Source organism: Barbus barbus (assembly GCF_936440315.1).
Source record: "Barbus barbus genome assembly, chromosome: 3".
NCBI lineage: Eukaryota > Metazoa > Chordata > Actinopteri > Cypriniformes > Cyprinidae > Barbus > Barbus barbus.
The window spans coordinates 30,758,260-30,772,296 of NC_136731.1; the positions used below are offsets into that span (position 1 = coordinate 30,758,260).

General features: G+C 36.6%; 2 protein-coding genes across 4 annotated transcripts; one reads left to right on the forward strand and one right to left on the reverse strand.

Annotated features, from left to right (window-relative positions):
- Nucleotides 1-716: 716 nt before the first annotated feature.
- LOC306848098 (cAMP-dependent protein kinase type I-alpha regulatory subunit-like) lies at nt 717-5,811 on the reverse strand. 3 transcript variants are annotated; one of them, XM_079382445.1, is made up of 11 exons: nt 5,716-5,811; nt 3,955-4,134; nt 3,685-3,852; nt 3,455-3,546; nt 3,292-3,353; nt 3,164-3,210; nt 2,901-3,059; nt 2,738-2,798; nt 2,147-2,268; nt 1,847-1,928; nt 717-1,660 (listed from the first exon to the last, which is right to left on the reverse strand). In XM_079382445.1, exons 2-11 carry the CDS (start codon nt 4,126-4,128, stop codon nt 1,488-1,490), a joined length of 1,140 nt encoding a protein of 379 aa, XP_079238571.1. In that variant the 5' UTR covers nt 4,129-4,134; nt 5,716-5,811; the 3' UTR covers nt 717-1,487. The 3 variants fall into 3 exon arrangements, with proteins under 3 accessions (XP_079238571.1, XP_079238573.1, XP_079238572.1); XM_079382447.1 differs by having other exon boundaries at nt 3,955-4,137; nt 5,716-5,786; XM_079382446.1 differs by having other exon boundaries at nt 3,955-4,137; nt 5,638-5,768.
- Nucleotides 5,812-7,006: 1,195 nt separating this feature from the next.
- LOC306847688 (actin-related protein 2/3 complex subunit 1A-B-like) lies at nt 7,007-12,986 on the forward strand. The gene is made up of 10 exons (XM_079381792.1): nt 7,007-7,152; nt 7,567-7,647; nt 7,949-8,053; nt 9,415-9,637; nt 9,762-9,869; nt 9,949-10,155; nt 10,377-10,452; nt 10,960-11,153; nt 11,266-11,356; nt 11,477-12,986. The coding sequence occupies exons 2-10, from the start codon at nt 7,584-7,586 to the stop codon at nt 11,480-11,482; spliced, it is 1,074 nt and encodes a 357-aa protein (XP_079237918.1). The 5' UTR covers nt 7,007-7,152; nt 7,567-7,583; the 3' UTR covers nt 11,483-12,986.
- The last annotated feature ends 1,051 nt before the right edge of the window (nt 12,987-14,037 follow it).

Sequence of the window (14,037 nt, forward strand, 5' to 3'; positions counted from 1 at the left end):
AACCCTAAACGCATACAGACACCATGAACTCAACACAAGCGGTAAATACTGTCCCTGTTTTAAGACTTTGATTTAACTAAGGAGAATAATCTAAATCTCAATCAAAAAGGACACTGATCATTATTTTTCTTAGTCCTGCCCTGTTGATAAACCAAATTATTTCAGTTTAAATTGGAAAAAAAGAAAGAAATAAATAAAGAAAGAAGGGGAAGGGCATTTGGGATTTCAAAACAGTTCACATACACATCTCATCGAGAAAGAAAACCTAATGGAATCTTCACTTGGCTAAAGAGGTCACCAAGTGGTCACCAAGTGGTGGAGGAGGATCCTCACATACGCTGTCAGATTTCATTTACCATTACATTTCTGGAACTCTTCTTAACAATTAACCAAAAACAAAAATCAGTACTTTTTTTCTGTACTTGAATGTTGAATACAAGATAACATCACCTTTTTGTGGGGAAAAAAACAAATAAAAGCATTTGCAGCAGGTGGCATTTCAGAAGGGAGAAAATGCGAAACAAAACTGAACTTTAAAAGGAGATTTGTCTAATCCTGGTGTGCTCTACATAAGAGTCCAGTGCAAGCCTATGTGTAGCATGAAGGAAGAACAAAACATCCAACAGAAAATGAAAAAGTGTAATGAAAAGGGATCAAATGCCACAATGAAAAACAGTAGGCGCATATAAAGTGTTCTATATGTATATGTGTGTGTGTATGTATGTATGTATGTATGTATATATATGTGTGTGTGTATATATATATATATATATATATATATATATATATACACATACACACACATATATACACACGTGTATATATAGATATCAAACTGTGCAAAAAAATATGGTTATGGTAATTTACTTCTAATATATAATAATTTACATACACTATATATGTGCAGCTATAACAATAAAAGAGCAAAGCTAATCACCACGATAAACATGGTGACATTTTAACTTCAGTACCCCCAAGAAAACAACATAACACACATGGATTTATGCCTTTGGCTTCCCTATACTCAAATGCTTGAAATGAACGAGGGAAAACAGAATCTGAAACTCGATGCCTCAATTAAGATGCATCATCATATACTGAATAGATACACTACTACATGACTGTCAACCCTGCCACTGATTTCCTTCCATTCAAAACACTGTTATACAGAAACGTGAAGCAATTTGGAGGGAAGAGACAATCCCGACAGACCTTGTTAGTTCAACATCTGTTCATATGACAGGCATCTGTGGCACAATGATTGGCTCGTTTCTCAGGCAAAACTGACAATCAGCCTTATGGTAAATCTACGATGGATACGAACACGACAGGGTACGGCACGAATCGAAAAAACAGATAGAGAGAGAGAGAACACTGAAGTGAATGGGCACCTGGGTGTTGGAAAATGCATAAAGAAAAGTAAGAAAATAAAGCGGATTTGCATTGGTGGACCCTGCAATAGAGGAGAGGAAAGAGCCTAGTGCGCCTCAGACCGACAGAGACACGAAGCTGTTGTACTGCTGTATGTTTCGCTTCAGGATATCTGAGCAGGGGCCGAGCACACGTTCAAACCGGGGACGATCCAGTTTTACGCACTTCAGCGGGCCGCGAGCAACCACGGTGGCAGCACGAGGTCGGTTCATGAGCAGAGCGATCTCACCTGTTGAAACACACATGGAGGGAAATCAGAAAAGAGCCATAGAGAAACAAACAAACACATTAACGTGCACTAATGGACACTGCACATGGACTCAGTATGTAATTAGATTAGCAAAGGAATTTCTGGGATATGTTTATATATACCCGGCATGAGCGATTTTACAGAAAGTAAAGAAAACACAATTACCGAAGTAGTCAGATGGTGCAAGTCTTCCAACCTCTACAAATTCCTCATTCTCCGACCGCCGCTGCAGGACTGCTGCCGAACCCTGAGGACACAAGTCTGAATCAATACATCTGTTCTTCCATGACGTCTCTCTGAGGTGTTAGGGTTACACTTTCTACAACAATTTCATCATTATTTACATTTTTTTGTGAAGCTCGAAGAAATATTCAAAACCACATGACTCTAATTAACACAAAAACTTGTTGGAGACGCAAATGAGAACATTGTAAAATAATTAATAGATTTAACAAGGAAAGCTACCTCAAGAATAATGAAAAATTCATCTCCTGGTTGACCCTGGACAACAATCTTCTGGCCATCTTCAAACTGGACCGTCTCGAGGGCATCAGCAACTGTCAACCTTTCCCATTTATCCAGAGACTCTGCACACATAATGTTAGCATGCTATCACCACAAAAGGCATATTATATATGTGTGTAAGTATGTATGTATATATATATATATATATATATATATATATATAATATGTATATACGTACATATATAATATGTATATAGATAGATAGATTCATTTGCAAAAACAGGTAACTCCACTTTCAACAATTTAAAAAAAAATCATGTTTTTTCATTGTGCATTCCAATTAATCTTAATCAAACTGCAGCTGGGTTATTTTGATTAGGTAAAAAATAACAAAAAATACAGCTAACTAACACAATAAAAACATGATAACACAATAAAAAACTATTTTTTGAAAATTTTAAAAACAGAGTTATCTGTTTTTGCAAATAAACTCTTCATATATACATACACACAAAGGCCCAACATGCAAATAGACATTACAACAAAAAAACATAAATTTAAATTTATGGCAGACGAAACCTCAAACTCACCCAAAATGGAGACCTTGCTAAGGAATTCCTCATACATTTTTCTCTTTCTCAGGGTACTTCCCTAAGCACGGATAGTAATTAAGATTAAGCAGGAGGAGAAAAAAAAATCAGTTAAATTAAAAAATGACTAACTAATTAAGAATCAATTAAATAGTATACCAACCATGAGTATTCTCCTGTAGCTGTCTCTGTCAATTCCCCACAGCTTGACGTTGGTCTTGGCTCTGACAGTGGCTGCTCTGGGAGTGCCATAGATTAAAGCCAGCTCACCAAAACTGCCACCCTCTCCAATACTGGTCACCCACTCATTGTTGACGTACACCTGTCAAAAAGCAACAGTACTTACAAATATATCAATCAATATCTTTCACATTTATGCATTATTATATTACATCCTGACTCATTGCCTGAAAGCATTGCACTTACATCCATTTCACCTTGGTCAATAACATAAAAATTGTCACCCTCATCCCCTGAAATGAGAAATATGATACATTAGTCAAATTATTTTTCCCATTTTTACACATTCAGCTTCTCCTAAAAAGAAGCCTTACCTTGTTGAATCACAGTCTCTCCTGCAATGTAAGTGACTGAGAACATGGCGTCAAATATGTCACTGTGAAGAGTAAAATAAGTGGTTTCCAATAAATGAAAGACTGCATAAGTTACACTGAATATTTCAATCTACTTTGAACCACAAACCACAAAATGTGTCACCTTCTTTCATTGTCGTCAAGATGAGCAAAAAGCACATTCTTTTCAATCGCTTTAGCAAGAGCAGCCATAGTTTTATAATCTTTAGGAATAACCTGTGAAAAACAGCAAAAGCTATTTTATTACTAAACCACAATTGTACTTTTGTAATGTAGAATTCAGCACAACAATATTATTTGTGTCATAGAAAAATTCTAAAAGAATGATATACATATAGGCAAATAAAACGTTACCTTTCTGACATAAGATGCTGCGTCTTCCTCAGTATAGACCTCTGCACTGATGGCACCGCGGCGCCGCCGGCCCTTAACCACAGGGTTCATGGGAGGAGAAACCTCATCTTCACGGGAGTCTGAGCGAGAGCTTGACTTCTGCTGGCTGATGAATTGTTTAGCTTCCTCCTGATACACATAAACAACAATTGAGGCACTGAAACGTACTTCTCAAGAGTAAAGAATATTTCGAGTCTAAGAGCATGCAGTTTCCCTTGAAAAAAGACTGACCTTCTCAAGCCTCTCGAAGTACTCTCTGAGGAAAGCCATGGGTCTTTCAGGCCTGTTAGTGCACAGGTGCACAATGCAGTCCTTCAGCAGCTGCTGGATGTTGTGCTTCTGAACGTAGCGCTCACACTCCCGCAAGCTCCTCTCTTCTTCACTGCTCGTACTGCTGGACGCCATGATGACCTGCTGACCCAGCACATGCAGTTCACATCAGCTCATGAAACCCAACAAATCAGGAGCAAATCCAGTCCTTCTTCATGAGCCAAAAACATCGTTAGACCAACTCTTTGCATTGAAATCTGAAGATCTGACAGAGTCATCATGCCTTTTAAAGTGTAAGGCCATAAGTGTTTTTCACAAATTTTATTGTAAAGTCTGCTTGAATCTGAAGTTGCAACCGACTTTGTGACGCATTTCCAAATGAAATGGGATACTGAGGGTGGGGCCATCTCAAGCTTGCAGCAGACATACGTCAAACTGATGTCATCAGAAAAGGAACATCATTCCAGAGGAGAAGCAACTTCTCACATGTTGACTAAGACTATGAAGACAAACCATTATTTTTCTGTGGATTAACACTTAGATTAACTGTTCACCACAAGACTTGTGTGCTGAGTAAACAGTGTTAATTCTGATTACATGCGGACCTTAAATTAAAAAATAAACTGATATACTACAAAATATTTTGTACGGTTTTGAATTTTTCAAATTAAACTGTTATGCAAATCATTAAATTAGACATTTAATATATTTGTTCCCAAGTAAACCATACTCTATTATATTTGCACTCGAGTGGTTTCTCATACCCGTCTAGATGTTTTTTGTGCTTAAACTTCCTTCCTACATTTCCGTAAATCCTACAATGATGGTATATAAATGTGAAACTAAATCGCTATCATGTTTTTCAATGTTACAAAGTTCCCACACATTTTTACCAATTATCTTTTCCAGTCCATCTGCCATTACAGGTTATGGACTAAAAATAGAATTTCCAACGGATACAATTCTAATTTAAAATACAAAGAAATTATACAAATATCAATGTATTTTAATTTCTATTACTTGTCCTGGCCTAACATATTTTTTATTGTTATTAATAAATTAAATGAAACACTTATTTCCAGGTCTTCGCTGGCTATGGGAACCTTATGGTTTTAAAAAACAAAAAAACATTACCTCGTGATCATATTTTAATGAAAACAAAGTACCAGTGATAAAAAAAAACGTACACAGTGCTACTGCAACCCAATACAACATTAAACAAAATAAATTGTCAAACTGCAACAAGTTCAACAGCATGGCTCCAATATTTCTAATAGACACGTCAGTGATTAAGCTAATACCCACAGAAAATTCTCTCAAGTAACATATTGCTTTTTTAAGCAGTGTTGCATTTTGACAGGCATGCTGTGGCCCCTAGTCCCTGTCGGGGCCCCTGAGCTCATCAAATTCGCAGTTCGCATCCCTACAGGCGATTCTCGGGTCAACGCTAATCGAATGTGAACATAACATTGTTTTAGTGCAGAAAACACATGCCATTGTAAACTCAGGTTATTTGGCACATGTGTAAACGTTACGCAGCCTCTTCCAGCTCTGTGTTTTCTGTAACCAGTTTTGTCAAGCAGCAAAATACGCCATCTTGCAAGATATTATCACAACAACGGAAGCCGACGGCATTACACTAACCTCTCTAAGACGCTGTCAGCCCACGCATCGATATCAGCAAATGTTACAGCGAAGACTTCCGCTATTAAATATTCGTACCTGAATCGCTTTGATGAGTTTGAGGACGTGTTTTACTCCGTTTACTGGCTTTCTCACAGTCCTTGGATGGATGGACGGCTCACCGGAAAAGGTTATGACCAATCACAAACACCGATTGACGTCAATGCGCCTCGATCTGGGAAGCCCGTTGCTCCTGACAACCTTAAAGGTCTAGAGCTTGTTTTTGTATTGAGAGCAGATCGAGACTATCGGACAAGCTCATTTATTACATTCATGATGTGCTGCATGTGTTAAGTGTTTAGATTGCCCTGCCATGGCATTGAATTTCAAAAGAACAGTATTTATGCATGTGTTGAAAACTGAGAGCCTGTGTGATTTGGATCTGATGACAGCTGAAAAGGTTAATGAGCTTGTATATAAACCCATATACAATCCTAGTGTTGTCCTTATTCAACCAGGGTCATGACCACCACTGAAACTGCATTCTTTTCTTCAACAGAACTAATACTTCACCAGTACACCAACATATCTCTGATAATAGAATCTATAATGAAAATTAACCATGGTTTTATTGTAGTTACCATGGCGTATTGATTGCACTGATCTATATATAATGACTATTACTATTACTATTACTTCTCTATTATAAATCAGTGATTGATTACTATTTGTATAACCACAGTTTTACTACAAATACCATGGTTAAACTATGGTTAGTGTAGCAAAACCGTGGTTAATTTGTGGTTACCATGGTTTAACTATGGTAAGCATGTTTTTTTTTGGTTTTATTTGTATTTAAACCATGGGTAATTTTCATAAATTCAACATATAGCGTTCATTTATTTGAAACAGATACTTTTACATATACTGACTTACAAATGATAATATAATACAAGCAGAAAAAACTATTTCAAGATAAAACACAATATAAGAAGTGAAGTCTAATAAAGGATAGCTTACCCAAAATGAAAAGACTGTCACCATTTAATTTCTCTCATGTCTTTCCAAAACTGCATGACTTTCTTTCTTTTGTGAAACATATAAGAACACTGAAGAATATTTGTAGCCAAACCAAATTGACTTCTATTGTATGGGGTACAAAGAAAGTTCTCAAGATATCTTCTTGTATGTTCCACAGAAGAAAGAAGACAACACAGCTTTGGAACGACATTAAGGTGAGTAAACGATGATGGAATTTTCATTTGTGAGGGAACTGTCCATTTAAGTGAAAAGATAATTTATATAGTTTTAAACTATAACCCATGATCATAAGACCGTACAGGCCAGGTGCCTATATCAGAATATAAAGACACACCCTCTGTTATCTCCTCCCTGCCGCCTCTGCAGCCTTTCTTACAACTGCTCAGCTTCATTCGTGTCGACTGCCCAGAGTCCACGAACATAGCCTTCCAAAAGCTCTCCAGCACAAGGATATAGGATATATCACTATCTAGCAAAAGAGAGGAAGAGATAAAGGTGAGGGCATAGTTCATTTTCCATAGTCAGGTAGGGTTGTGGTTTGCTGTAGAAATTTGCAATCACTGCTGTAGTCATACCAATGTACTGTAAATTAACTATATTCTAATAAGAATTGGATAGAGAAGAATGGCTCTTTTGTAGTACTGAACACTGTAAACATGTTTGCAAAATTAATTTAATTCACTTGTAATTATGGAAATGTCGTGTTTTGTGACTGTAAAATGTGACTGTAGTAATAATGTACCATGTGAATGAAAATGGCTCACCAAGGAGAAATGATACCATTTAGAAAAATGACAATCAAGAAGATTTGGGTGGAGAACTCCAAGCTAGCAACACTCTGTCTTCCTTTTTTAGTCACATTCATTTTCATGATTGCATGCTCTTCCTAACATCTGCGGTGCATTCCAGGGTTTCCCTGTTGAAACATGTCCCTCTATAGCTTTGGATTGGAGCCTCTGTCCTGCCATGCCTGGAACAAAGACCAGACACGTAAGAACAAACTAGTTGAGCAACATTTCAATATAAATTACATCTCTTCAGACTCCTAATGTTGCTGCCTGCAGTTCCATTTTCATCCATTATAATCTACTCAGAGGAATATCAGATTGTCTTTGGGAGAATAGCTGCACTTCTTCATATGAATCATCAGTTTGCTCTGAACTTACTGTAATATTGCTGCTTTATACATGGGTTTTTGTTTGCATTAAAATGTCAATCGAACAGTTTTTCGGGTTTATTTCATGTGCATAAAACTTTAAAATAATAATATTATATATTTTTTTATTATTAGAAATTGCAATAAGTCCCAACACCAACGTTGTGCACATTTACCAAAACAAAGGAAAGGAATGGACTAAAATTCATGAACTGACAGAACACAGTGGACGAATCACAGGTAAGACAAAAGAGAATAGCTGCCACATTAGTCATTAACCCACCGATACTGTGAGATTGACCCATAAAACAAACATTATCTCAGTGCACCATTACCTAAACCACTGTAAACAGTGCAAGTCTACAACTGGGTTTTATACTACTTCATAGAACTTAGTTGCAATTAAAGAAGTAGCGACAGACGTTCTTCTGTATTGTGACATAAATCCGAATGAAAACGTTTCAATCCACCGTTATTGATTGGATGGAGGCATATCTGAATGCAGGGTCGCAGATGTTTGAAAAGGGAGGGGTTTATTATTGGTAGACATTTTGATTAAAAATTACAAAACAAACTTCCTTATTCTTTAAAACAGGTCTCATCACTCATGAGGGCGAATTCCAAACAGAAGTAAACATCCCTGTACCCTACTCCCTTCAAAGGGCAGGGCCCTTGAAGTATGTTCTTTGAAGGGTGTAGGGCAGGGGTCACCACACTCTGTCCTGGAGGGCCGGTGTCCTGCAGAGTTTAGCTCCAACTTGCCTCAACACACCTGCCTTGAAGTTTCAAGTATACCAAGCAAGACCTTGATTTCCTGCTTGAGGTGTGTTTGATTAGGGTTGGAGCTAAACTCTGCAGGACACCGGCCCTCCAGGAACATGTTTGGTGACCCCTGGTGTAGGGCATTACTGTCTCCTTTGCAACTCCATTGGCGAAGGGAATGACTGACAAAATGTTACCTTGACAATGCTGCCCGTGCGTGCAGCATTCAGCACTCCATCGGCTGTTGCAAATAAATATTTCTTCTTCTTATTATTATTATTATTTTATTCCAACATTGTCTAATTGTGTCTTATTTACTATTAAACTTTCGAACTAAACTTGCTTACACTACAGTCTTAAATCATATTTCTAACACTGATGAAAAATATTTTGTATTCCATTAAAATAAAGACTAATTTAATTTCTACTTATTTTAATTTCTACTTCTACTTACCTATTCTACTTACATTTATATGTGAAGTCGAAATCGACCTCAACTTTGCTTTAAAATGCATTACAAGATCTCCTAACCGAAGATCACATGATCACAAACAGAAATCGCTTCCATGGAGTGACCATCGCATGTTCCCTTTGCTAACGGACTTGTGGAAGGGCACTTCGTTAAAGGATTCAGTTGTTCATTTTCGTTTGGAGCATCCCTACAAATCCCTTCCCGAAGTACCCTTCAAGGCCGCAAAAAAGCCGTTTGGATTTTCGCCCTCAATTTTGGTCGAGTGACGTTTGACTTACACCCCATTCTATAGCACTGTATTAAAATATTTCCCATACATAGATTCTGATAATGAATAATCATCTCTAACAATTGATTTCATTTTTAGGGATTGATTGGGCCCCAGAGTCCAACCGTATAGTGACATGTGCCTCAGATAGGAATGCCTATGTATGGACACTTAAGGACGGGGTTTGGAAGCCGACTTTGGTGCTGGTTCGCATTAATCGAGCTGCCACATGTGTCAAATGGTCACCTCTTGAGAACAAGTTTGCTCTTGGAAGTGGGGCTAAACTTATTTCAGTGTGCTACTTTGAAAAAGAAAATGACTGGTGAGACTTTTTCCTAAGACCTTTTAACCCTATTTTTTTCACTGATTGAGAGAGACATTACTAATCATTATGTCATCCATAGCCACATCTCTTGTACAATCTCTTTTCCTGATTGACTCTATAGGTGGCTGAGTAAGCATATCAAGAAACCCATTAACTCCACCGTTCTGAGTCTAGACTGGCATCCCAATAACATACTGCTGGCAGCTGGCTCAGCTGACCTGAACTGCAGGTTTGAATATTCAGACTACTTTCGCACCATGCTGCTTTGCAAACCATTTTGTTGGTAACAGGTCTTTTTACTTGTGCAGAATTTTTTCTGCATATATCAAGGACATCGAGGACAAGCCTGGACCAACACCCTGGGGATCCAAAATGCCCTTTGGAGAGGTGCTTTTGGAGTATAAAGAGTGCGGTGGCTGGGTGCACAGTGTCTGTTTCTCTCCATCTGGTGATGCTCTGGCCTGGGTTAGCCACAACAGCGCCATCAGTGTAGTTGATGCCACACAGGGAAAAGAGTAATACCGACATTTACAAATAACAATTAGCTTTGTAGAGCTCCATTTCTTTATATACACAGAAAGTAAATCAAACTAAAATAATTTAATACTAATTATCCTTGATTTCCTTGCATCCATAAAAACCACTGCAGTTTGCTGCCTGAAATTAATAACATGCACAGTATGACCTTTACCAGTCACTTTTAGACTGCCTACATATGAATTTTTGTGCATTGCAGGGTTACTCAGCTGACAACAGGACATCTTCCATTGCTGAGTGTGCTGTATGTCAGTGCGACTGAGATTGTAGCTGCGGTAAGGAATTTTCCATCACTTACAGTTTCTTACTGAGGTATTCAATTCTTGGTCTCCATGGTTTATCTGCCTAAAAAAAAATGTAAAATGGGTTAAGATGAAGCATTGTAGTGAGATACACTTTAAAATGTTTTCAGTGAGTTCAAACAAATGTAAAATATATACACTTGTTGCCTTGCTGCCTTATTAGCAGCATAACAGTGTAATAATCTACCAGAAAATAGAGAGAGCTTTGGTGATAACTAAGTGAACATGACTAATTTCTCACAAGAAATGGCGCAAAAAGTGGAAAAAGTTGGTCAAAAACATACATATACACACAAACTGACAACAAACCACAACTTTCAGATGGAATATTTACATTTTACTTCAACTGTCATGGAAACAAGTGCACATATAATACATGAAGGTATCTCCCATCATTGGATTCAGACGTGCCATAGTGTCTTCCTACCTCTGTTTAATATTAATATCTTTTTGTACATATGTCTGTGGTGGGGATTTTAGGGCCACGATTGTTGCCCTTATCAGTTCTCATACAAGGGTCCTGGATGCTTGGAGTTTGTAAAGAAAGTAGACATTCCCAAGCAGAGCTCCAAGGGCAACAAGTCTGCCATGCAGCATTTCCGTAATCTGGACAAAAAAGCGACTTCTGAGGAGGAAGAAACTGGGTTGGGCAGTCTGCACCAGAACAGCATCACGTAATATAAGGCTTGACATCTGCAAGCACAGTCTATTTTAGCACCTGTTGCATTTTGCTCACATTTAAGAGAAATTGCATTGCAGTTTGCTAAGACTTTGTTTCTACTGTAGTCAGCTATGTATTCTGCAAGGGCCAAAAGCCAAGGTGGAGAAATTCAGCAGTGTGGGCTTAGATGGTGCCATGGTTGTCTGGGATTTTAAGGTATTGCATTGTCATGAAACAATATTTTGATATTACTGTTTAACACTAGATTGTCTAATCAGTCACCTAATGACGATTTATAAAAGTATTAAATGTTTTCCTCTTTAATTTTATCTTTAGCACTGAAACACCATGGGATCTGGAAAGAGCAGAAAACAATAATAATCGGGGACCATCTTTTTAATTTCTTTTGTTTTCTCAGACACTTTTTTTTTAGCCTTTACTACAAAAGTTACACTTTAAAGTGATTTAAGCCTGATGATTTTATTATGATGTACTATGGTGGGATGGCAAAATGTGTGGTATGCAATAGTTTTTGTAATGCAGTATTAATTCATCTTAAAAGGGAATGTTTTATAGTAGTTGATTCCCGAAAAAAGCAAATGATTATTTAGCACCAAAAAGAGAATTAACCTTGTATGCAATGACTATCATAAATGCAAATTTTCTACTCCAAATGTGCTGCTAATGTAATAAAAATCTGTGCATTTTTATGTTTTTTTTTTCTTTCTAGATTTGATTAAAAAAAGCAACAAATTAATAAACAAATCATTATTAAAAACATTGTGGGGTTTCTTTTTTTTTTTTGCTGCAGCACTGCAGAATATTGTTAGATGCAAATAAGTGAGCCATCAGAGCATTAAACCGATGTGATGAGAAGAAAGTTAAGCAGCGGAAATATCAATAAAATGTTAAGAAATTACTTGACTGTATTACAATTACGGAATTTTATTTATTTTAAATAGCATTACAATTATGAAAAAATGTGAACCGAGAGACATAAATAAAACTTGTGTTATGTTTATGACATATTTTCTGTGTTTTATTATATTTAATGTATTTTAAAAGATATAATTACTGTAATAAACTGAACTGGAACGCATGACATTTCAGTAAACAATTTTTAATTAAACCTCATCAGAAAACGTTCACAAACAGCAACACTGGAATGGATTTTTGGAATGTTTTAAAGCTTAATACATGTGACAATGGTCCACAAATCCAATCATTTCTTGAAATTGAGATTTATATATACATAAGCTTTCCATTAATGTATGGTTTGTTAGCATAGGACAAAATTTGGCCGAGATACAACCAGCCTAATATAAAATCTGGAATCAGAGGGTGCAAAAAAAAAAAAAAAAAATCTAAATATTGAGAAAATCGCCTTTAAAGTTGTCCAAATAAAGTTCTTAGCAATGCATATTATTAATCAACAATGAAGTATTGATATATTTTCGGTAGGAAATTTACAAAATATTTTCATGGAACATGATCTTTACTCATCCTATATCCTAATGATTTTTGGCATAAAAGAAAAAAACACCCGTGCAACTTGGTTTTGTGGTCCAGGGTCACATATTATGCCAGGCCAGAATATCAGGAATCACGTGCTGACGTTTAAGAATCCCCAAATCGGTTCAAAACCAGTCCGTGAACTGTTATATGTAAGTCTCTTGGAACAAACAAAAAACAAAAAAACATTGAAAACATGTAATGCTCTGAAAGCATTGAAATGTATGTAATTTTCTTCCTTTATGTTTTCTCTCTCTCTAGCAGATAATGTTAATTTGATTATGTGAATATGTTATACCTCTTGTTCTTGTGGCATTGAATCAATAAAGCATTTAAAAAAAAATGATGTTAGTGCATTAACATACAGACATCTGTCTCCACACCCCACTGAGAGAAAATGCAGGAAAACGCCTCTCTGAAATATGCATCAGTTCCTTTTCATCCCCTCTTCCCCTCACCCATCCTTCACTCACTCAGCTCACTCAGAATGGTCAATAGTAGAATGTAATGTTCTACATTAATACAAGTGATATTTACAGTCATGTTTGGTATCATTTGAATTGTCTCAGGGCGACTGGTACAATGGTCTCATTCTTACAAGAAGTAAACTAAAAGGTAATACAGATCTTAAGAGTTCAGAGATATTTTGCATACTGTAGAGGGTGGGTCAGTTCCCAGTGGTTTTCATGCAAATTACCTTTTGTCACAAAAGGTGTTAACTCGCAAATTACAATTGTTAGTTCCTGTCTCCATCTCGGGGGGTATTGGTCTTGGTCTGAAGTACTAAAGGAAATGTTGCAAAAGGATCGGGGCGATTCTGTAGCCAGAAGCCCGTAGTGTGGTCTCAATACTTCACACTCATAAGTGTAAATTTACTAATAAAAAACCCAATTTGATGGTTTTGTTAACTGAAATATGTATTTATATTGACAGTATCAGAGACTCTGTGAATAAGAAAGCTGTAAGAACTATGAGAGTCTGTGAATTTATTCATTTGATTTTATATATACATGTGTATATATGTATATCTTGTTTTTTTGTTTTAAAGTTTAATACTTTCCTCCCCCTGGCAACTGTTTTTTTGTTTGTTGTAATTTGTCTTTCTATCTTTTTTCTTTTCCTTTTTCTTTTTCCTTTGTTTCTTGATAATATGTTGTATGTTATTGTTCTTTGAATAAAAAAAATAAATAAAATAAATAAATAAAGCATTAAAAAAGAAACCAGTGAGTGATTTCTTTAGACTCATAAGCATTGCGGACAAGAGGAAAAGGCTTTGAATGACTCTGTCATAACTGTATTCGTGGACATTTTGATGTGTTTAAATTCTCTGAATAATATAATACTGTACACCCAAACCACGCCCCCTTTCGGCTTAATTTCGCACT

Bases quoted from the DNA above. Each gene is read 5' to 3' on its own strand.
- LOC306847688 (XM_079381792.1), top strand. From the start codon at position 7,584: ATGTCCCTCTATAGCTTTGGATTGGAGCCTCTGTCCTGCCATGCCTGG. The intron at 7,648-7,948 runs GTAAGAACAAAC...TTTTATTATTAG, and splicing joins CTGGAACAAAGACCAGACAC to AAATTGCAATAAGTCCCAAC. The intron at 11,154-11,265 runs GTAATATAAGGC...TTTCTACTGTAG, and splicing joins CTGCACCAGAACAGCATCAC to TCAGCTATGTATTCTGCAAG.
- LOC306848098 (XM_079382445.1), bottom strand. From the start codon at position 4,128: ATGGCGTCCAGCAGTACGAGCAGTGAAGAAGAGAGGAGCTTGCGGGAG. The intron at 3,853-3,954 runs GTCAGTCTTTTT...TATGTGTATCAG, and splicing joins ACTTCGAGAGGCTTGAGAAG to GAGGAAGCTAAACAATTCAT. The intron at 1,661-1,846 runs GTAATTGTGTTT...GTGTTTCAACAG, and splicing joins TGCACCATCTGACTACTTCG to GTGAGATCGCTCTGCTCATG.